This window comes from Lampetra fluviatilis, chromosome 52 (genome assembly GCF_964198595.1).
Source record: "Lampetra fluviatilis chromosome 52, kcLamFluv1.1, whole genome shotgun sequence".
Classification (NCBI taxonomy): Eukaryota; Metazoa; Chordata; class Hyperoartia; order Petromyzontiformes; family Petromyzontidae; genus Lampetra; species Lampetra fluviatilis.
Genome location: NC_136326.1, coordinates 1,804,257 through 1,828,332, shown reverse-complemented (window position 1 = coordinate 1,828,332; position 24,076 = coordinate 1,804,257). Strand labels below are relative to the sequence as shown.

Genomic DNA, 24,076 nt, shown 5'->3' with positions numbered 1-24,076 from the left:
AACCAAAGAGTACATTTTACTCACCGCAGAGATCCAATATTTACACGACCACAAACTGTGCCAACATGGCCTCCCGCGCATGGCCTTGTGGGAGCCTCGGTACGGATAAAAACATTTCTTCCGGTTTCGTTTTTATGACGTACCCGTGTACGTCATCGGAACGGGAAAGGGTTAGTGTGTGTGTGTGTGTGGGGGGGGTTCGAGTGTCGTGCCTGCGTCTTCTTGGGACGCCGTCTCCGGTCCTGGCATCGTCGCCTCGCTGCGACGCCGCTGACGTTGCTGACGCTCCTCAAGGCCACGCGCCGCTGACCCTGCGCACACAACGCACCGTTACCCACGACACACGCGCGTGCACATCAGAGGTCGCAACGGGTACCCGATACCCTGGTGCGGCCGGGTACGGGTAGGCCGTGAGTCACTGGTGAGTCACCGTTTGTCACTCATTTCCCAACGTCTTGTCTCTTCTCACAATTCAAGTTCCTAGAATCAACCCACCCGCACCTGCAGCATGGCTTCATCCCAGAGGTCGCAATCAGGTACCCGATACCCGTACCCTACCCGTACCTGGCCGGGTAGGGTACGATGTGCCTGCTATGAACCTCTTTTTCCACAGATGCCCAATAGGGACTTCCATAGTAAACTTGACTTCCATCGTGAACTGGACTTCCATGGTAAATTGGACATCCATGGTGAACTTGACTTCCATAATGAACTGGATTCCCACAGCGAACTGTATTTACATGGTAAACTGGACATCCACGGTGAACTGGACTTCCATGGTGAACTAGGCTCCCATTGTAAACTTGACTTCCATAGTGAACTGGACTCCCCCGGTGAACTGGACTCCCACGGCGAACTGGATTTACATGGTAAACTGGACTCCCACGGTGAACTGGACTCCCACGGTGAACTGGACTCCCACGGTGAACTGGACTCCCACGGTGAACTGGACTCCCACGGTGAACTGGACTTCCATAGTAAACTGGACTCCCACGGTGAACTGGACATCCACAGTGAACTTGACTTCCACGGTGAACTAGACTCCCACGGTGAACTGGACATCCACAGTGAACTTGACTTCCACGGTGAACTAGACTCCCATGGTGAACTGGACTCCCACGGTGAACTGGACTTCCATAGTAAACTGGACTCCCACAGTAAACTGGACTCCCACGGTCTGGTGTTCTGCAACCCAAGTAACATGAAGAGAGCATGTTGTGTTTTTCTTGGCAATTCAAGTGCCCTCACCGCTCTGCCCTTAAAAGAGCCCCAACCGCATGCGGCTCTCAGGGTTCCCACCAGACCCCCCACCCCACGAGCTCTCTCCCTCCTTCTCTCTCGTAGTCGCTGGCAAGACCCCGACCACCACCGGGGTGAGTTTTGGGGCACGATGAGCTCCTTTTTCGAAGGCATTTGGCTGCCGCTGGCAACAATGCAATCCTTGCTGCTGCCTTATTGGGCTCTTTTGTTTGCCTCCCGTGGCCAAGACGGGGGGGGCGGACCCTTCGCGCGCTGGCGTGCGGTCATCACAGCACCACCACCACCACCACTGTCGTCAGGGTGGGTGGTCGTCACCAACACAAGTGGGTTAAAATTGAGTTACAAGATTTGAAGATACAACGACAACAGACTGAGTAAAATAAAAGCGTAACATTTTTTGACATCGGTAGAACGACGCCGGAGGTTTTTTTTCCTTCTCTCGCATATCTGCACACAGACCGCAAGCCAATTCACGCGGACGTGCACACACACACACACTCATAATTATGTATTTATACCGGAGGAATCCGATGAGCAATAAAGCTCTTCTTCCCCCCACCCCACACATGTCCAGTCAGGGGCACCGGGGGTCACAGAACCCGCAGTCCTGCAGCACGTGCACCACTCGTGCACACGCGGTAACAAAGATCAAAGATGCCCCCGTGTAGCCTGTAACAGACTGTAGGGACAAGTGCTGTTAGCGAGCACCTATGAAGGCCGGCACGGCACACGAGGGGTGTGGGTGGCCAGCACCACGCCCGGCCGCCTTTGTCTCCCCAGTGGCAATGTTTACTACACACCGCACCAGGTACTCATTTGAGGCCGAGTCGACCTAGGGGAGGCCCACGACCAGTTCAGATAATCGCCACCGGTGTTGGCCGTGAGCGTGAATCGAACCCGCGTCGCCAAGTTCTTAACGCAGCGCGCTAACCGCTACACCACCGCTCCCCCACGTGGTAACGCACGCACGCGCGCGACCTGTCACGCGCACACAAAAACAAACATCCCTCTCCCCCCATCGCCACCACCACGAATCCGTGTTGAGCGGCTACCTTTGAAGACGGCATCTCGCGTGGAGGGGAGGTGGGTGCTGCCCCTCCGTCTGCCCAGTGGTATCCGTTAACGCCACACACATCGCGACCAGGTACAGGAACTCATCTCAGGCTTGAGATCTACCGCCCGAGGGTCGGCCTTGAAGAGGGGGGGGGCCCGGACCGTCGACACAACGGCGTCGGCCCCGCCAGCGGGAATCGAACTCGGATTTGTCGCCCACGCTGCCACGCGCTAACCACTGCGCCACCGCTCGCGTAACCACCCAAGACCCCCTTCCCCCCGTATCGCCTTCAACTGTTTAACGCGTAGTAGACTTTCGCGACCAATATCATCCATAATATAGGTTTGTTTAGGGGTTACATCTCGTAAATGCGTCGTTCAACCCGGTACCACCCGACACAGCCAATCAGTAAAGTTTGTCACTTAAACAGAACGTGTCATCATAATACGAGGTTTTTTTGGGGGTTAGGTGTGTCGTTCGACCTGCCACCACCCGACACAGCCAATCAGTACGGGTTTATCACGTAACCGTGCCAATTAATTACTAGTACAGCAACACCGGTGTGTTGGGGCAAGTGCTGTTCGCGAGTAACACCTCTCTCAAGTCCACGCCCGGCCGCCTTTGTCTCCCTAAGCGGCGATTTTTACACACCGCACCAGGAATCTCGTTTAAGTCCAATCGACTTAGGGGAGGCCCCTGAACCGGTTCAGATAATCGTCACCGATCCTAGCCCGCGATCGGTAATCGGAAATCGTAGAGTACAGCGCGATAACCAACCACAACAACCGCCATTCTCCACTAAGTGGCGGTGACGTCACGCTTGTGCCAGGCTATGTGCACACACACACACAACGCACATGGGGCAAACACGCGGCCAACACCACACCTTTCCGTCCTTGTAATAAGTCTGCTCGCTTGACCACTCCGCGTTGAAATTCACGGCGTCCATGACCCCGAGTGCGCGTGAACGCGTTTCACAGGCCCAATGGCATATCCAGACGATGTCCCTGGCTCTTTCCCCCTCAATCGGAACCACCCCCCCTCGGTGTGTTGTTATTTATTTATTTGTGCAACTCAGGTCGGCGGGCGTCCGTGTTCGAGTCTTGGTTTCTGCTATTACGGAACGCCACGTGCTCGCCACGTGCGCGTGGGGGGGGGTGTGGGCGCCGCCATGATGGCGGCCATCACCCCACGCTTTATAGAGGCGAGGTACGGAAGCCGGGCCCGGTGGGTGAAGCGCGATTCGTTAATCGGTCGATCAGCACCACGCTGGCAGCGTTTGGGGCCATCCATTTAGTCGTTACGCAAAAACCTGTCAAAACTTGACCCCCCTGCCTCTGTACGCACACGAACTTTTTACACCGCCCCCCCACATGCGTACGTACGTACGGACGCCTGACGCACCCCCCCCCCCCCGAATCATATAGAACGGCCGATATTTAATCGACGCAGAAACGATCAAGGATTAATAATATTAACGTGTTTTAAGCAAACAGATAGTCCTCCGCCGGACTATCTAACTCGTTTGAAGGCCAATGTAGACAAATTATACTGGTAGGAACCTCCTGGTTACACCAGCCCACAAGGGATTATTGTGTCCGTCCATCCGTCGTGCAGGGAAGGGCTGGGTGGGGAGGGAGGGGCTGGGTGGGGAGGTGAGGGTGGGGTGAGGCTTGCTGGTTGAGGAGGGGAGGGGCTGTGTGGGGAGGGACTGGGTGGGGAGGGTGGGGAGGGGCTGGGGGGTGGGAGGAGTGGGACTGGGTAGGGATGGGCTGGTCACCCCATGGTGCCCTTATAAAACTCAACGTTTAACCTACTCACGCCGGCTTGTGCCCGCCCTCACAGTCGGGCATATTTGCGGAATACACCACGCCGCCGTTGACCCTGGCCATTGACCGAGCAACCCAACGTTCCTACCAGCTCTCTCCGCAGGAATGCGTTATAAGTCCGAGTTTTATCAAGATTGGGCGAGGCGGCAAAGATATCAACCAAACGGTGCCCAGAACACGCCAAGATAACGCCACACAGCAGTTGTGCCTCAACAAAGTAACACGTTTGCTCAGCACTGTCGGTATGGAACTTTATTTTGACATTAATATCTTACAGAAGAAGGCGGGGTTTTTTTTTGGCGTATCAGTGACTCCTATCCCATTTGGGCGTGCGTTCAGAAACGCAATATTGGTTATCGGAAGAAAAAAAATCGAACAGTTGAGCGAAAAAATGCGTGGTGCGATTGCGCTGATATGAGAGACGGGGAAGAAGAACGAGTGGATGGGGGGGGGGGGTCAGACATTTGTGACGAAAAAGAAGAGGGGGGGTTTCAGAAATGTGACGTCACATCAAAATGCGCAACTTTAAACAAATATAGACAACACGTTCTACTTAATTAAATAGACTTTTTAATAAATGCTTTCTCCTATAACATCAGAGTGCAGCGGCACATTAAATACGCACTACAATGACAATAGTTGAAAGCGATTTGAAGCATGTTTATATTTTTTTGGGGGGGGGGTCAGAGATTTGTGACGATGTGTGACGAGGTGGGGGGGTTGAGAAATGTGACGTCACATAAAAATGCGCAACTTTAAATGAATATAGACAATACGTTCTACTTAATTAAATAGACTTTTTAATAAATGTTTCCTCCTACAACATCAGAATGCAGCGGCACATTAAATACACACTGCAATGACAATAGTTTAAAGCGATTTGAAGCATATTTTTTTGGGGGGGGCAGAGCTTTGTGACGTCATATTTGAGGAGGGGGGGGTCTGACTTTTTGTGACGCCGTGTGACGAGGGGGGGGGGGTCAAAAATTGTCCAAAATCGCGTGACGTCATTTATGGACGGCCCCTTGGGACGCGGCATTTACCAAGGGCCGGTGGCCTGTGGTTGAGACTAACAACGGAGCGACAGCCAATGGGGGGGGGGGGGAAACACTGGGAGATGGATTTTGTTTAAAGTCAGTTTGTGTGCAGGTGACGGTAAGGTGGAGTACGCACAGTCATCGACTTACAAACGCAATTCGTTCCTTGGAGACCCGTTCGCAAGTCGGAACAGAGAAATTTGCTGGATATTTAAATGCACAATACCGATACCCGACCATTCGCCACTAAGTGACGTCACCACGGCGCCTGTGCCAGGCTAGGTGCACTTTGAGGCCACGTGAAGTGTCGAAGGCTCGCTGCTGACAGGAGGAGGTCTCGGGACAGACCCAGCAGGTGCCACGGGTTGGCTGAGATGACCGGTAGATGCACCACCAGCTGTACCCCCCTACTGTGCCAGGCTAGGTGCAGGAGGTCTCGGGACAGAACCAGCAGTTGCCATGGGCTGGCTGAGATGAATGGTAGATGCACCACCAGCTGTACCACCCTACTGTGCCAGGCTAGGTGTAGAAGGTTTCGAGATAGACCCAGCAGCTGCCACGGGTTGGCTGAGATGACCGGTAGATACACCACCAGCTGTACGTCCTATTCTGCTAACTTGCAGTATTTTATCCGCCTGCCGTTCCTCTCGTTGTTGTGAGTGTCGCACCTCTCTGCCCTCTGTTGTTGCTGGAGGGCGACTGCTTCCAACTGCCCAGTAGCAGCAGCAGCAGCAGCGTCCTTCACGAACCTCCTCCTCCACAGAGGCCAATCTTGACACCACTGGTACCGGTCATTGGCAAGTCCACTCAGCCCCACGTCCTCCCGTACCGCATTTAAATGCCCACACGCACGAAAACTCACTCCCAGCACCAGGATGACTCGGTTACATCTCGCGGAGGATCGCTCAGTTGAACGAAAATAGTACACATTAAAAAAATGTGCATTGACGGCTGGGTTAATAGATTTATTTTGTGAGCATCACTTGTGCACCACTGCCAACGCAGCGGTAACAGCAGGGTCACCAAATTAACTAAAACATGTTTTCAAATTTTTACCAGGTCTAGGCCCCACAGAGCTACTATTTAGCTCTTTTTCATAAGCGACCCTGGCTATCACAAATGATAGCTCAACGAAGTGGCTTGTCATCATCATCATCACGTGTAAATGTTTTGCAGCGGCCAAATACTCCACGCGACGAGGAGAGAGAGACACGCAAACTCCAAATATACAGCAGCAGGCCATCAGGGTCGGGATAGAACCTACGACCTCCTGTACACCAGGCGAGGTAGTTAACATCTCATAGCCACCGTGATGAGAGAGACACGCAAACTCCAAATATACAGCAGCAGACGTCTGGGTCAGGATCGAACCCACGACCTCTTGCATACCAAGCGAGGTAATTAATATTTCATAGCCACCGTGATGATGATGAGGGATATACGCAAACTCCAAATATACAATCTTGATTTTGAATATCTTGAATATACCGCAGGAGTCAGGGTCTGCATCGCTCAAAGTAATCATTATTAACCACATTTGCATCCAACGTAAGCCAGGCACATCAACATACGCAGCCTGCTTCCTCATTAACATAGAACAACACGGCATGGCAAATACTTTTAGGTTTTTTTCGGTAAAGTCACGTAGGCAAAAAATAAAATAGAAATCAAATAATTCTTAATTATTTATGCATAATTTTATTATTTATATAAAAGAATAATTTTTTTCGTTTTTATTTTTGTTTATTTTTTACCTACGTGACTTTACCGAAAAAAACTTAAGAGTATGAATCCTTGCAGTCACGAAAGCTTCAAATCTAGTTATCGGGCATGGCAAACGCCATCATCGCACATCATTAGCATATTCAAATGAGCCCGCGTGACGCGCTTGCATGAATATTAACATTAGCATAAGTCCGTCGCGGCGGGCGTTGGGGAAGGGGGGAGGGGTATAAATCTCGCGAGAGGAGGCGCGAAGTCTCGCGAGATCTCGGCTCCGCGAGGGCGCGGAGGCGGCCCTCCTGTTACACCTCCGACTCAACCTCATTCACCTCGTCCACCTTCTCGTCGTCGTCGTCGTCTTGTGCCCGCGTCCTCGGCTCCTGCGTCGCTCGGTGCGGGTCGACTAGGAGCTTGCGGGGGAGAGAGAGAGAGAGCGGAGAGAGAGACACAAAGACGGACGCGGTAGGCCTCGCCTCTAAACAGCCTCCCACTGGCCGCGGTACAAAATAAGCCTGAGGCCTACTTGTGCCGGGCCCTCTGGCTTAGAGGGAGTTTAAAATATCCACATCGCGAGGGACGTTGAGCCTCGCCTCCCTGCGTGACTTCTTCTAAATTGCTCGCTAATCTGTCGAGGGGCTCACGCCACGGCGTGGGTGGTGTGGTGGTGGTGAGAGAGCGATGTGGTGGGTGGGGTCCTCTGTGCTTTGCTAAACCCTAAACGCTTGTGATGATGGTGGTGGTGTTGTTGTTGATCGTTTTGTTTACCCTCTAGAACGGCACTTTGTGTTGTCAAAATCCACTGCACTAGGGCCTTCTCCCGGCACACCCCACCCGCCTTGCCTGTGGGGGGGCGTTTCGACCATACTTCACCACGCTGGTCAGTGCGCGTAGCGTATAGCAGTGTATAGTTTAGTTTATATAGAAGTGCATGTGGTGTATACTAGTGTGTATTGTATACAAGTGGTGTTTGTGTATAGTAGTGAAGGGAGGAACCCCATATCACCGGTTCTCATGTATCACTGATGTTAGCCGGGCCTGGTGGAGCCGGGGGGTGCAATAGACGCCGGGAGCATATATGTAAGTGCAGTACAATAATGGGATTGTTTTCTACCCTCTGTTGATAACGTTAGTCCTCCCAGCAGGCTGTAGATAACAACCTGTGTGTGTGTGTATGGTGGTAGTCACCCCTCCCAGAAATTTGCAGGCGCAGTCCTCTGCTTTGCTTCCAAGCTGTGGCGAGATGTTGACTACCTCGCCAGGTATACAAGAGGTCGTGGGTTCGACCATGACGCCTGCTGCTGTATATATTTGGAGTTTGCGTGTGTCTTTCTCCCCGTGGTCGCGTGGAGTTTTCTCCGGGTTCCTCCGGTTTTTCCCAAGTACATTGAGACTCGTCAAGAGTACTTGGCTCCTGCTCTAAGTTTCCACATGATAAGCCACTTGGCTGAGCTATCATCTGTGGCCAGGTCACTTCTGAAAAAAGAGCTGCATAGCTCTGTGGACCTGGTAAGATTTTGAAAAATGTGGTTGTTGGTATCTGACGAGATCGAGCACATTCCGGGGTGGGTTTGGTCATCTGTATTGTTATTGTTGGGGTTATTCTGCTTGCTTAAACACTAATACCCTAATTCTTGTTTTTCTGCGCGTGCGTGCGTTATAACGGTTGCACGTATACAGGATGTGCTTGTGTGTCATTGCCATCGTAGCGGTTTGTTAAACAGAATCTCCATTTACAATCAGAATCGTTGTTTGTGAGCGTGCGTGGCGTGTGACGACTGTTACTGCGCCGTGCAAGAGTGCGTTTTGCGTGGTCGTGCTGCGTCAACGATTTATCTGCTGCTGGATGACCTCGACGCATCGTCTCACAACCTGCACACGAGCCAATCCTCGTCCCTACCAACTAACTTGCACGGTGATCTTGGCATCTACTGCCCACAAAACCCCTTTATGGCGACGTATCCTGCCCAATTTACGTTTCCTAAACATTCTTCACCTGAGGACGGCTGCTTGCGTTGTGGCCGAAACGTCGTGAGAATTATTTTATTATGTTGAATTTTTTATTATTTTATTATTTCCCTTCTACGTGACTTTACCGAAAGAACCAAGAAGATGAATCCCTGCAGTCACGAAAGCTTTAAATCGAAATTCGGTGTTGTGTTTTTTGGAATTTTATTTGGCCGTCTCGGCATTGAACGTTCTCTTGGAATTCCAAGCATTCCCCTCCACGCTTGCTTGGCGCACTTTTTAAATCTTCTCATTTGTCATTGTCCATGTTTTTTAAGATCCCTATGTCCTGATAGGCAATACACACACATTGCGAAAGTTATTCGTCAGGCACCTTTGTCCGTTATTGAAAGCGTACGCGACCAGTAAACTCAATCCTGATCTTACTCTCCTTGTTATTTCCTCGTTTTGATCACGGTCTGCCTTCGATGATCGACCCAGATACGTAATATTCCGGTAGGTCTTGCAGTTGTCCCTAATATGATTATATTTTTGTTCAATCTACTTGTACTTGACTTTTGTTTTGCTCGGATTTATTTGAAGTCTCACTTTGAAGCCTTCTAAAGTTCTTCCAATCGTTTTTTTCTAAAGATCATTCACTATCGCTTTTAATGCCTGTCTTTGAATTTTCAGCGGTTAATACCGTTACCATATGTCATTTAAACCCTTCTTTTTATCCAATCCGGTTTCCAAAGGAAACGTCTTCCGTTTTTGCTGTGAAACAGCGTTGGTGAGTGAAAAGCCTCGTCGGACTTATCTTCTCACATTGTTTTCGTGTCACTGTCCCTTTTCGCTGTTGCTGATCCTGGTTTTTAGGAATTGATTTTCAGATTCTCTTGTATTTTTTAAGGTTTGTTTGCCAGAGTTTGGATGACTGCATGTTTCCACTGAAATGAATGCCTTTCGTAGCCTGCTAAAGCCAAGTATAATGGTAATTATTTATATTCTGTTTAACATGTTGTAGGAGGCTTTCGCTACCAATAGTATCCATAATAGTTTTTTTGGGGTTAGATTGCCTAAATATAAATGGTTGTCGTGTGGCGGCGGGTTTAACGACACGTTTATGTTTACGCGATCTTACCAACAACAAAGAACTCATGAATATATATTCGGTTATATTTTAAATAATCTTGCCGATTTTCGTGAATAGTCGAAACCCCCTTTACTCAAACCAGCTCGTTCTTCCGATCGTTTTGCCTCTAAATTGACCATTATTTAGTTTCCTATGATCATCGGAACAGTTTATTTTCTTGTGACAGTATGACCGCCATCCTTCTGCCCCCCCCCCCCCCCAATGTGCACGATTTTTAATTGCGCAATGTTGTGCCTTATCAGTAAAGGCCATTGGCGACAATTGGTACAGCAGCGGTACAGATCGTTGGTGTGTGACCACGACACTCGTTAAGTCGGCATAGCCGCGACATGTGTGGTGTCCCGGCATGTAACGAGGTATTTTTGGGACCCTCCTGAACATTGAAAGTTCCTCGCCCGCAAAGCTGCAGAACGCTGCAGAACGATGCTGGCTCGTAGCTACCACACTGCGCAGAAACTGCGCGTGCCGAGGCAGCAGCCCCAGCGTAGTACTGCAACCGCTGTACGTAACGACTGCAGGTAAAGTTTTAGGTTATGGTTTTTAGAACATTTCTTCATACTTCTTGGTTCTTTCGGTAAAGTCACGTAGAAGGGAAATAATGAAATAATAAAAATAAAACATAAAATAATTCTCACGACGTTTCGGCCACAACGCAAGTAGCAGCCGTTGTGGCCGAAAAACGTCGTGAGAATTATTTTATTATGTTTTATTTGTATTATTTCCCTTCTACGTGACTTTACCGAAAGAACCAACAAGATGAATCCCTGCAGTCACGAAAGCTTTAAATCGAAATATTTCTTCATGCCTTTTTTGAATGATGTTACACCATTTGTTTTGATGGTTGTAATGTGAATCGTTGAACACACGTAACATTCCAAGTTGTGACTGGCCTTAATTTGATCATAACGGAGTTCCGTTTAAGAATATGGGTATACCGGGGCATCCTGAAATTAGCCTGGTATTCTGAGGACCCTTAATATACCGGAGTTTATGTTATACCGCGTACATGATTATATATTGTTGTGCAGTAGCCAGACCACTGTGTGGCTGTGACGCACTCTGCACCAGAGCTGAGCCTTGTCAGCAGTCCCACCTCTCGTGTCTCTCAGGCTTCCTGTCCTCGTAGTGTCTCCATCGGAGACGCCGAGCTCGCACCGCTGGGATATCCTCGGTTGGAATCTGTGTTATTTTATTTTATTTATCTGCCAGTAATTTTTTTAAACAAGGTTCTCAAGCCGTAGGAGATGGTCTCGGTCCTGTCACCGGTACAGTATTTGCACTGGAAACAATTGCGATGCTGGTAGCTTGCTTATGCATTTTTCTTGGCAACCCACTCCTTACAAAAAGTGAACGCTGTCCAGTTTCACGTCTTCTTGGCTAGCTGCTCACATTTTATTTCCGCACACATGTATTCTGTGCCGCCGCCTCGCATCCACTGCCCTCGCATCTCGTTCCACCGCATCCTTGCATCTCACCCTCTGCTCCCTGCCCTGCCCTGGTGGCATCTCCACAGTCCTAATCTACGGGTCTCTGTGTGTGTGTGAGTTTATCAGTGATTTTTTTTTTTGGTTTATGGATCTCTTGTTTGTGGGTCTCTATGATCTCCATATCCTCTATTTGCATCTACTTCTTTGTCTGTTCTAAAGCAAGAGCCCACACCTTCTAAGTCTTCCTTCCATTATCTTCGGCATGTTAGTTGACACCTGCTGAGTATCTCGCTTCTCCATTCACCGTCAGGTGTGAGATCTGCGAGAGAAAGCAGTAGGGGACCCAGCCTTGCCCGTGTCATTGATGTGACCTATGTTGGGTTTGCGGGTGTTTTTTTTTATGCGGTCGGCTGTTGCTCCTTTTAGACCGTTGCCAGGCTGTTGTGGGCACACATCCCGAGCAACGGCGGGCAATGAATGGGTGGTGGTTTTCCTACGCTGCCACTAAGAAAATGAACATCCGTGGAGGGACACGGGCAAGGCCGAGTCTCCTGTTGCCTTCTCTGACAGGTTGGCCAAGGTCACTCGAGGAAAGTAATATTATTAGGTGACTTGAATGTCGGTGAGTGCATAACTATATTTGATCGTTGGGAGTGATTGGGAGCTACATGCCATCATTTATATCGTTATTAACAGCAGGTTGGGAGATGTATGCGCTGCTCGTGGGCTCTCAATTAACGGTGTGGTGTTTCATCGCCGATGGTGCATGATCTTTTTTTTCGGAAGCGACCTGGCCACAAACGATAGTTCAATCAAGTGGCTTATCTGAAAAATGTATAGCAGCTAAATAATCTAGAACGCGTGATGGTGATTCTAAATTTGGAGGGGAAAAACAGGAGGACCCGGAGAAAAATCCACGCGACCACGGGGAGAGAGACACCACAAACTCCAACTATGAACGCGGTTGCCACGGCGGTAAGATGTTAGCTTCCTCGCCTAATTATGCAAAAGGTCATGGGTTCAGTCCAGACCCTGATGCTCGTTGTATATTTGCAGTTTGCGTGTCTCTCTCCCCGTAGTCACACGGATTTTTCTCTGGGTCCGGTTTTTCCATCCACATTTTAAAAACGTGTTTCTGGATTATTTTGCTCCGATCAATCTCCACGTGATGATGAGCCACTTTGTTGAGCTATAATTTGTGAGGGTCAGGTTGCTTCTCAAAGTGCTCGGTAGACCTTGCCTTGTAAAATAAAAATAGTTGAGCTTTGGTTTAGGTTTGGGTATCATCTGCCACTGGTGATGGTGGTAGCCAGCAATTGAACGGGTTGTCCTTGCCCGTGACAAGCTGGTGCACTCCGTGTCTCCGTGTGTTTTCGGAGGGAATGCAAAGACTCGCTTGCTTCCTCGTTGCTTTCCCTTAAGTGCATTTCATTGTACTGTATGTTTTACCCGATTTTTATCTTAGATTTAGTTTTTGTACGATTTTGTGATACCCCCTTGAGTGGGGTTGATATTAGATTTAAGATAAAACCTTCAAACCGCTGTGCCCCCTTTGCACACCTAATGTACATGTTTGTGTGCATATACTATGTGTGTGTTTATTCATATATGTAAAGCTACCAAAGGTCCTGGTTTGGCCAGTATAGTTTTTGAAAGTCTGTCTCGTTTTATTCCTGAAGCAATCGTGAAAATCACGATTTTTTTTTCTTCCACATTTAACATTTTCTGGCTTCTTGCTTGAACGCGTGATACAGGGCAGTGGGGGTTGGGGCCTTTGAACAGCTAGGGAACACCGTTGTGACGAGCAGTGAGGCCAATGACTGTGGGTGGTGGGGGCTGGGAGTTTAGTGGGTGTGCAGTTTTTTTAAGTGGGCAGTGCTGATGGGAGGGGCCTCTAGATAACCATGTGTCATGGGTGAGCTTCTTAAAAATGTATGGCCTCTCTATGCATGTATGTGCGTATGCAATGGTTGGTTGTGTGTGGGGGCACAGGAGCGACACTTGCGACCAATGAGCGGAGCCCCAGGGTGGCTGAAACGCAGCGAGTAGGCGCACGAAGGCGAGGCACAGGTGGTGCATCGGCCAGTTATCTCATTCGGTCAATCTACGGCGCCCGGGTCTGTCCCCGTGACGACCTACCAGCGGGCGTTCGACACTTCACGTGGCCTTGAAGTGCACAGACGCCGTGGTGACATCCCCACCACTTGGTGGCGAATGGCGGTTGTTGTTTTTGTTGTTTTTTTGTTGTTGTTGTATAGCTGCATTCGTTTGTTTCCTTGTGCGCCGCCACCAACCCGTAGATTTGCGCGTGATCGGCGGTACGGCGCGTTGACGGGGGCGGTTGCCGCGCGGCCCGGCGCCTCCCAACCATGACTGAGGTCGGCATCGTGAAGGAGGGATGGCTGCAGAAGAGAGGTGAGTTGGCGAGGTGGGGTCCAAAACCCGATGTTGCACCAAAAAAAGTTACAAATCGTAATGTCGGTCACGAAAGGCTACGTGTTTTAAAAATGTATTGGAAGCTGATATTGTGGTGGCAAGGTGTTAACTACCTCGCCTGGTGTACAGAAGGTCTTCGGTTCGATCCCCACCCTGTGGTCATGTGGATTTTTTTCTGGGTCCTCCGGTTTTTCTCTCCCACGTTTTACAATGAACGTACGTTTAGAGTGTTTGGCTTCTGTAAATTTGTCCATGAGGTATCATTTGTGGCCAGGTCGCGTCTGAAAAAGAGCTACATGGCTTTAGTGGGCCTCGCCTGGTAAAATAATTTTTTTTTTTATAGTTTAGTTTCATTTGTATTGCAAAAGTTGATATTGTATCAAATTGTGAAATTATATCGTATGCGGGGAGGATGAGCCTGGAGCTTGACTCGCGTGTGTGTGTACGTGTTCGCGCGTGCGCATGTTCCCCACGCTGTCCGCCGTGCAGGAGAGTACATCAAGACATGGCGCGCACGCTACTTCCTCCTGAAGGCAGACGGCTCCTTCATCGGCTACAAGGAGAAGCCTCAGGTGGCGGAGCAGCAAGACCCCTTGAACAACTTCTCCGTGGCCAGTGAGTTGCCGGCGCTGCGCCACATGCCAAATCGCTTCCGCCGGTGCCCTTGACTGCAGGCAGGGCCCCCCCTCCAGCTGTCGCTAGTGCGGTGCGACATTCATTCACCGCGATGTGTGGTTAAAAAAAAGTTACTTTTTTCTTGAACCGTATAGGGACAATTTGTGGAATCGCAACGGAAGGGGTGGTGGTTGTTGCCTGCTTCTAAACGTATCTGTTAATGCTGCCCTATCGGCCTTCTCCTGCACAGCCCAGACATTCGTTCAATTTATGAGTCACGTGACTTTACCGAAAGAACCAAGAAGATGAATCCCTGCAGTCACGAAAGCTTTAAATCGAAATTTATAACAGCCCAGGATGTCAGCCGTGTTCGGGAATCGAACACAGGTCACCAGGTTCCTAGCGCAATGCCCTGACCACTGCGAGGCTCCTGCTCCCAAGATGTCACCGATGAGTGAATACACATTCGTCACGGCGCAAACGAAGCCTTGCAATATCGATGCAACGGCACGGCCAGCGCAGAGAAGATGTGCATATGAGGCAGAGGTCGCAATCGGGTACCCGTTTGCGACCCTGGTGTGGCCGGGTACGGGTAGGCCGTGAGTCACTGGTGAGTAGCCGTTTGTCACTCATTTCCCAGCGTCTTGTCTCTTCTCACAATTCAAGTTCCTAGAATCAACCCACCCGCGCCTGCAACAGGGCTTCATCCCAGAGGTCGCAATCGGGTACGGGTACCCGATTGCGACCGTACCCGTTTGTGACCTCTGATATGAGGCGCAGAGTACAAATGCGAGTCCAGACAAAACGAAGCGGAAGATTAAATCCTTACTCGAATGGACACCCCGAAGTCGTGACGATTCATTAAATTGGTTGATTTTTAACTGCCAAGCAAACTTTGGATGCCAGCGACCTGGGTTACCTACCTGCCCATGTGCATCGTGAGTGTCTGGCAACTGCCTCATCCGGGTTTCCCTTTCAAATCCCTTTTGCAGCATCGTGCACGAATACGCACTTGGGCTTAGTGCAGTGACAACGAGAGCAATCGTCGTCAGGGGTCACCTTCGTCGTGCCGATGCGATGCCCGCACCGGGTTTTCTTTTGTTACTGCGTTCGTGTCGGGTTGCAGGTCCCAGGTAGAAGCGCGTGACGGACGGGTATCTTCTACGGGCCATTCGAAGTATCGGTTCTCCCGTGTGGGAGTGGTTCCTGTACTGAACGAAGTTGCGGGGGGCCATCGGTTCCCTCACAGTTGTCGTAGGATATCTGCCGGTGCGGCGTGTGTCGAAACGGGTGTTGTGGCACGTGGTGCCGGTGGAAAGAGGCGCCCTCTGACCGGCGCGTGGCCGTGTGGCCGTGTGCTCGTGTGCTCGCAGAGTGCCAGCTGATGAAGACGGAGCGGCCGCGGCCGAACACCTTCATCATCCGCTGCCTGCAGTGGACGACCGTCATCGAGCGCACGTTCCACGTCGACACGCCAGATGAGCGGTAGGCGCTCCGCCCGCTCATTCTCTCCAAATGTGCGCCGACTCGCACACGCGCTCGCCTACTCCCTCGCGTCGCGACCCGCTCGCTTGGTCGCGTGGCGTGTGTGCTCGCGCACGCAGTCGCTCGCTTGGTGAAACACCGAGAAGGCGACGCACGTGGCCGCACGCCCGTTGGCTTGCCCGCGCAAACGTTCACTCGTTGGCTCGAACGCGCGCTCGCGTTAACTCGCTTGCGCATTCGGATATTTGTGGGGTTTTTTTGCGGTCCGTGTTTCTAACTGGGTGGGCGGTCGCCCCGTTTTCCGCATGCGCGTGCCGCACCCCGCGCCGCCCACCGCCGCTGCGCCAGGGAGGAGTGGATGCGGGCGATACAGACGGTGGCTGACCGGCTGGCGCAGCAGGAGGAGGAGAGGATGGACGTGACGGCAAGCCAACCCAGCGAGGGCCCGTGCACCGAGGGCATGGAGACCTGCAGCACACGGCCCAAGCCACGCGTGGTACACACGCACACACGCACACACGCACACACGCACACACGCACACACGCACACACGCACAAAGACGATGATCCCCTATTTAGCCTTTACGGGAGATTGATAGGAATCTGCTGACTGGAGCTATACACGAGATTGAAAACTCATTTCTGTAGAACTGCTTTTTGTGTTTGGTTGTCCTTCCCTCGCACCTCCGATTTAGCGCGGTTGGCTTCGTAAGGTGCGAAAGAAGTTCAACGTGCATGCAAACTATATTGGGGAACAGCACGAGCGCTTAATGAATGTCGACACTGCACATGCGCGCAGACACATACATACGCACGTACCTACGCAAGCGCACGCACGCAAGTGCATATGTATCCGAAGGCACGCGCACATAGACGTAATATGCACGCACGTTCATACGCACTCAAGTGTGCGCACGTAAGAATGCACACCTAGGCACACGTAAATACATGAACACACATGCATGTGCGCATACACACACACGCTTCTGCACATGGTCCCATCTATAGCGTTTTCGCTCAGTAGCTCAATCGGTAGCACACCGAAATGTACATCAGCTCGAAGCACGCTGCTGGCATGCTGACCTCCTGCGTGTCTTGTGTTGGTGTTGGGCAGACGATGAACGACTTCGACTACCTGAAGCTGCTGGGGAAGGGCACGTTCGGCAAGGTGATACTGGTGCGGGAGAAGGCGACGGGGAAGTACTACGCCATGAAGATCCTCAAGAAGGAAGTCATCGTGGCCAAGGTGCGCGTGGGCCCCTCGTAGACGCGGTGTTTTCTGTGTTGTGCGGTTGTAGACTCGGTGTTTTCTGTGTCGTGCAGTTGTAGACTTTATGTTTTCCGTGTCGTGCGGTTGTAGATTCCGTGTTTTCCGTGTCGTGCGGTTGACGGGTGTCGCCTGTGTGCGGGTGCTCGTTAGGACGAGGTGGCGCACACTCTCACGGAGAACCGAGTGCTTCAAAGCTGCCGACACCCATTTCTCACGGTATGGAAACTTTAAACCATTTAAACGATCAGCAAAACTTTTTTGTTACCAGATCAGGCCCGCTGAGCTATACAGCGCTCTTTCGGAAGCGACGTGGCCACAATTGTTAGCTCAACGAAGTGGCTTATCGCGTGGTAATTTATAGCAGCCAAATGCACTGAACGCACATTGATTTAAATGTGGAGGGAAAAACTGGAGGACCCAGAGAAAAATCCATGTTCACCAGGGCGGGGGCGGGAGGGGAGAGAGACGCGCAGCAGGTGTCGGGGTCAGGATAGAACCCAAAACCTCCTGTATATTAGGCGAGCTTGTTGACATCTTGGCACCATGGAGCTCGCAGCTTTCGAATCCGAGGGCTCGTCCAACATTAAAATGTGTGTTGTGTTTTTTTTTATTCTCTAAAGCTGCCTGTACGACGCTGTGAACAATCGCGCAGTAATCATTCATTGTGCCCCCTTTTACAACAAGGATGGACAGCTGATGCGTGAACTCTTTCAACCCACAGTTGCAAAGTGTTTAAAAAAATAGTCCACGGCTCTTCCTCCAGTAGCTACACACGTTGGCCGTTTCCTGTTTTGTTCCGCACAACTGTTGTGACACTTCGGCGATAAGAATAAAAGGCTCGCGTGACTTCCATGCACACCGTCAGCGATATCACTGCCGCACGACTGCAGTGCTTTCTTACTGGTAGAAACCTCCTGGTTACACCGGTCCACAGGGGATTGGGTGGGGAGGGGCTGGTCACCCCGTGGTGCCCTTATAAAACTCAACGTTTAACCTACTCACGCCGGCTTGTGCCCGCCCTCACAGTCGGCCATATTTGCGGAATACACCACGCCGCCGTTGACCCTGGCCATTGACCGAGCAACCCAACGTTCCTACCAGCTCCCTCTGCAGGAATGTGTTAATACCGCGCTGTAGGTAGTGACGTCCACTGGAGTGTGCGTGTGGCTGTTGTGGAACAGCGTGGCTGGCCTCACCCCTGCGGTAAGGTGAGGTGGCTGTGCAGCACCTTGTCCAATGTCACCTCCCCCTCCTTTTAAAGCCTGGCGCCTGGGCCTCGGTGTATCCGTGCCCTCATTGTGTGTTGGTTCCCCCCCCCCCCCCCTTCACCATGCAGTCGCTCAAGTATTCCTTCCAGACGCACGACCGCCTGTGCTTTGTCATGGAGTACGTCAACGGCGGGGAGGTGAGGCTCCTGCGGTGTGTGTGGTGTGCGTGCGTGCGCGGTGCGCGTGCGCGGTGTGCGTGCGCTTGATGTACGAGTGCCGTTGGGGAGCGGCAGCACGGCTACCACCACACTGCGCCACGATCGCGCGGGGACTCTCGTTCGTTTCGTGCCCGTGGCCAATATCGGCGATGAAAATCTGAAACGGTTCTGTGTCCTCTTCCCGATTTGGTTCGGCCTTAAACGATCTCATGGTGTCGTATTAAATCATCGGCACTGGGCAGACACTAATGTGGCCGAGCATGGTGCTGTCCACACCCCACACTCCCTCGTGTGCCGTGCTGTCCTTCATAGGAGTTCGGTAACGGCAATTCCCCCAGCAGCAGTGTAGTGCACGAGTGATGTGTGGGAGCGCTAATCCTGCAGTGTGTGTGTGTGCTACGTGCCTTTTGTGCTCTGCGCCGCCCAACCCCACAGCTGTTCTTCCACCTGTCACGCGAGCGCGTGTTCTCGGAAGAGCGCACGCGGTTCTACGGCGCCGAGATTGTATCGGCGCTCGATTACCTCCACACCGAGAAGAACGTCGTCTATCGGGACCTCAAGGTGACCTACTCCCTCCTCATTCTCGTCCCTCGGCCTTTTGGGCCGTGACGATTTCCTGGACGGATATCTCCGCGCACCGCTCTGTTTGGGGCACACTCGTCAGCGGTGGAGTTTGCCGTGCTGCCGCCTAGCAGTGGATTCGCACGAGGGCCTTGGTGTCCTCACACGTGCAACGTTTTTATTAAAGCGCTTCCGGCGTCCTTAAGCCAGCGGAGGGAGGTCGTGTCGGCACGCCGGCGGGGAATTTGAAGACCGAACCGGCGTCAGTGTTCGCCGCTGGGTCCGCTCGCTCGGTGTCTCCAGGACACGATGGGGCAGGTTTTCCCGGTTCACAGCAGCAGGCGGAGTAAAACCGGATGCAGTGCCGCGGGTCCACGCTACTTTTACAGCGAAATCAAATAAAACCGGTCTCACTTGATCTTCTTCTTGGATCTTTCGGTAAGCCACATCGCAAGCAGCAGTCCTCAGGTGGAGAACATGTCTGTCGAGAAATGATTATTTTATTATTTCCATTGTACGTGACTTTACCGAAAGAACCAAGAAGATGAATCCCTGCAGTCACGAAAGCTTTAAATCGAAACGGTCCCACTTGATTTTTTTTATTTTAGTTTGGGGGCTGAAACTTTGATTCCTTTCTCGGTTGGGCACCTGCTCACAATCTCCTCCTCTGTCCGCTTCACCCCCCCTCCAACCCCCGATGCTGAAGCTTGAGAATCTGATGCTGGACAAGGACGGACACATTAAGATCACCGACTTTGGGCTGTGCAAAGAGGGCATCACGGACGGCGCCACCATGAAGACCTTCTGTGGCACACCCGAGTACCTGGCGCCAGAGGTGTGTCACTGGACCCCCCCCCCCCCCCCCCGCCAACAGCCTGTTTGTCCGAGTTATTTTTGCCCCCGAGTCTCCATGTCACCGCTCACTTGTGTTCGTGTCGTCGTGTTCCTGTGCCAGCAAGTCTCGTGTCTCCGTGTGACCATGCAACCGTGTCTCAGTGTCCCCGTGTTTTTCACGTCCGCATGCGTCTCTTGTGTCATCAGGTTGCCGTGTTCTTGAGCAATCTTCATCCCCATGTCTCTGGGCTTCCTTATTTCCGTGTCGCCATGTCCCCAAGGTCTGTCTGTCTCGGTGTCCCCCAGTGTTCTATTGGCATTGTCTCCCCCGTACATTAATGTTTCCATGTATCCGTGGCATTGTTTATCCACGCGTCTATCTTCCCCTGTATCTGTCCCCGTGTCTTTCGGTCCAGATTTATCTGTCCCTATCCCTGCTCCTACCCCTAACCCTAATTATCTCTCGTGTTATGGGTGTGCATGCGAATCCTAACTCTACCTCCTAACCCTAATTCCAGTCATGTAACCCTATTCCCAATTATAACCTCAGTCCTAACCCTCTCTCCCCCTTACTGTGTGTGTGCATCCTCAACTCTCCTTCCTAACCCCCCCTCTCAACACTCTTGCCTTGCTGTGTGTGTTCCTATCTCTTACCCCCCCCCCCCCCTCAATCCCCACCACCACCCCAACTCGCCTTGCTTCATCCCCCCAGGTGCTGGAGGACAATGACTACGGGCGAGCGGTGGACTGGTGGGGCCTGGGCGTGGTCATGTACGAGATGATGTGCGGCCGCCTGCCCTTCTACAACCAGGACCACGAGAAGCTGTTTGAGCTCATCCTCATGGAGGACATCCGCTTCCCGCGGACGCTCTCCAACGACGCCAAGGCCCTGCTCTCCGGCCTGCTGCTCAAGGACCCCAAAAAGAGGTGGCCCCATGGCACGCCGAGGCGGGAGGGGGGCCCTGACCTCGTCGTCGCCGCATAGAGGGCATGGATGGGGGGGGTGCCCACCGTTTGAGGCCGTCCAGGGGCTGGGCTGACTTATTCAGCTGCTGTATGAATCTCCACGTGATTGTTGAGCCGCTTTGTTGAGCTGTCGTTTACATGTCCAGCTCTCTTCTAATAAAGAAGCAAATAGTTCGGTGAGCTTTACCTTCTAAAATAAACTAGTGTAAAAAAAAATGAGTGCTTTGCTTACCTTTCCTAATACTTTACACTCGATCGTGTTTTTTAAAATTGTTTGTTGTGGTAACGTTCTGTACCGGCCCTTACTGGACATCTGTGAAAAGAGCTTTTACAGCTCGTAGGATTGCTCCAGTTATCGCTAAGTGTTCTGCTGAAGATTCCGAGTCTGACACCCGAGACGAACATGCCCACGTGTAGCCTCCTGGCGGCTGGTTGAGCAGTTGTCTCCGCCCTCGGCTGCTGTTTGCACGGTGCTCCTGGTGCAGGTTCCATGCGGGAGTAGATGTCTTCCCAAAAAAAAGTGGGCACACAAAGCGAAATCGCACCACAGCCGCCTGCCGAGTAGCACGAATCGCTACACGGACGACATCCCGCGTCTGACCGTGTGCGAGTGAATTCAGACGGCATGGAGCCGATTTAATCATAATAATTTCTAGAGCGGCATTAAAGAATCGTTCTCAAATACCGCATATATGTACATATATGTATATGTACGCGGTATTTAGCCGCGTAATATCTACGTTCAGGTATCACTCTTCTATCTTGTCAGCAGTGGTTGTGAATCGTACTCGGGTGGTGTGGTTTGTAACAACTTGCCGTTGCCCCCAGATAGTTATGGGGTAGATGCCATTCGAACAAGTAGCCGGTATTTTATTTTGCGGTGCGGCGCGTGTTCAGTGCGGTGACCTCGCGGTGTTTTTCGGTGCGGTGACCCCCTCGGTGTGGCGTGTGTGCGGTGCCGCGCAGGCTCGGAGGAGGACCCGATGACGCCAAGGAGATCATGAGGCACAGCTTCTTTGCCGGCACCAACTGGCAGGATGTTTACGAGCGCAAGGTCGGTGCGGGCGGCCAGAACCGTGCGGTCGCGTCGGGGCCGGGCGTTAGGTCATCGTCGGCATCGATCGTGGCTTGCTATCGCTCCTATTGCTCCTCTCGAACGAGCTAGACCGGACAAATGAAACTCTTGCTACAGAACTGGACGGAGCAAATGAGACGTACGGTACAGATTTATTGCTATTTTTATGGTCTGTTCGTCTTGCCGAGCCAGACGACAAAGCTGCTCCATCCGCAGCGGCCCAAAGGGAAGGCCACGAATCCACCGCCGGGACTGGCAACAGGGGTCACTCGTTGCTAGTTTACGGTATAGTCTTAGTCGCTAACATGTCTCTGGAGGGCAGGTTGTGGTCACTTTCGCCAGTGGGTGGTGGGGGGGGGGGGGGTGAGCGTGCTGGGCCCGGGGCAAATCTCACCGCGTGGGCCCTGCGGAAGTATTACATCTTGACACCGTGACGTCAAAAGCCTGGGCCCCCCAGAGCGTGGGGCCCGGGGCGGTTTCCCCAATTTGCCGTGCACCCCAAGGGGGGGGGGGCGGCTCTTGACGTTGATCGCCAGGCATGGAGGTTGGCTGCACACGGGAGCCTGTCTGGTGTAGAAGTGGATGAGACTGGCGCATACGGACGAGGTGGAACTTGCGTAGAAATCGGTAGAAGCGAGGAAAACTATAACGCTTCGATGAATATTGTAGAGGTTACGGTTACTGCCCGTTTATAGGTAGGAACAACAGTTCCACACTGCTCACCAGGGATTATTTGTCTGTCGTGCATAGCCCCTCCCAAACATGTAGTACGCTTCCCGGATTGGTTGAAGTGCGTCACGTGACCGCGAGCTTTCTGTCGTGCACGAATGTGCTGTACCTGCCCACTCCGAAGGAACGTGTTTTAAAGAGTAAGATCCCTCTTTTTTTATTGTCTTTAACAGACGACCTGGGGCAAGTGCTTGTTAGTGAGCATCGAATTAAGGCCGGCATGGCGCACGGGAGTGGGTGGCCAGCACCACGCCCGGCTGCTTTTGTCTTTGTCGTGGCGATATTTACACACTGCACCAGGTACTCATTTGAGGCCGAGTCGACCTAGGGGAGGCCCAGGACCAGTTCACACAATTGTTACTGACGTTGGCCATCGGCGGGAGTTGAACTTGGGGGGCCAGGTTCGCAGTGCTACACCGACGCTACCGCTCCCCACACATAAACACACACTCGTGTTTGGTATTGTACTCGCGCGCACACGGCGCACGTACGCCAACGTATTAAGGCACGTGCACGTGTCGCTCTGTCGCCCCCCCCCCCCACTCACCCCGTGTAGCTGCCGCCCCCCTTCAAGCCGCACGTGACGTCGGAAACGGACACGCGGTATTTCGACGAGGAGTTCACGGCACAGACCATCACTATCACGCCGCCAGACCGATGTGAGTAAGCACCTTCATCACCACCATTGCCACCATTGCCACCATTATCGCCACTTAATTCCCACCGGGCTTTACTATCGTCATCGCCGCCAGCATGCCGCCAGACCGACGTGAGTGGCATCGTCGTCGTCGTCGTCGTCACCGGCGCCATTTTCTCCACCACCACCATCGTCAACATTACGCTGCCCAGCTGTTATGAGTGACAACACCACCACATCTACCACCACCAGCACTGCCACCGTGCCCGTGTATGTGTCTCTAAACCCCTCCACCACCACCCCCCTGCCCTCTCCCCACCTCCGCAGACGACAGCATGGAGTCCCTCGACAACGAGCGGCGACCCCACTTCCCCCAGTTCTCCTACTCGGCCAGCGGCAACCAGTAGAGCCGGCGCCCGGCAGCACGGCACACACCGGGATCTTGCCGGCTCCTCGCCTGCGACCACACCTCCCCACCCTCCCGCCCCCACTCGGCCAAACCGCACCGACCCACCCTGCCATCTACGCCCCCGTCGTCGACACCACGGAATGCCGTAAATACCCACGCCGTGCCGGACGGGGCAGCTGGCGGGGGGGGGGGGCGGGGGTGACCTGG

General features: G+C 52.3%; 1 protein-coding gene across 1 annotated transcript; it reads left to right on the top strand.

The window, feature by feature from the left end:
• Positions 1-7,159: 7,159 nt before the first annotated feature.
• LOC144949076 (RAC-alpha serine/threonine-protein kinase-like) lies at positions 7,160-24,076 on the top strand. The gene is made up of 14 exons (XM_078878905.1): positions 7,160-7,364; positions 13,727-13,841; positions 14,352-14,477; positions 15,851-15,962; positions 16,311-16,458; positions 17,077-17,208; positions 17,383-17,448; positions 18,569-18,637; positions 19,094-19,219; positions 19,926-20,054; positions 20,766-20,980; positions 21,986-22,073; positions 23,380-23,482; positions 23,788-24,076. The coding sequence occupies exons 2-14, from the start codon at positions 13,796-13,798 to the stop codon at positions 23,865-23,867; spliced, it is 1,440 nt and encodes a 479-aa protein (XP_078735031.1). The 5' UTR covers positions 7,160-7,364; positions 13,727-13,795; the 3' UTR covers positions 23,868-24,076.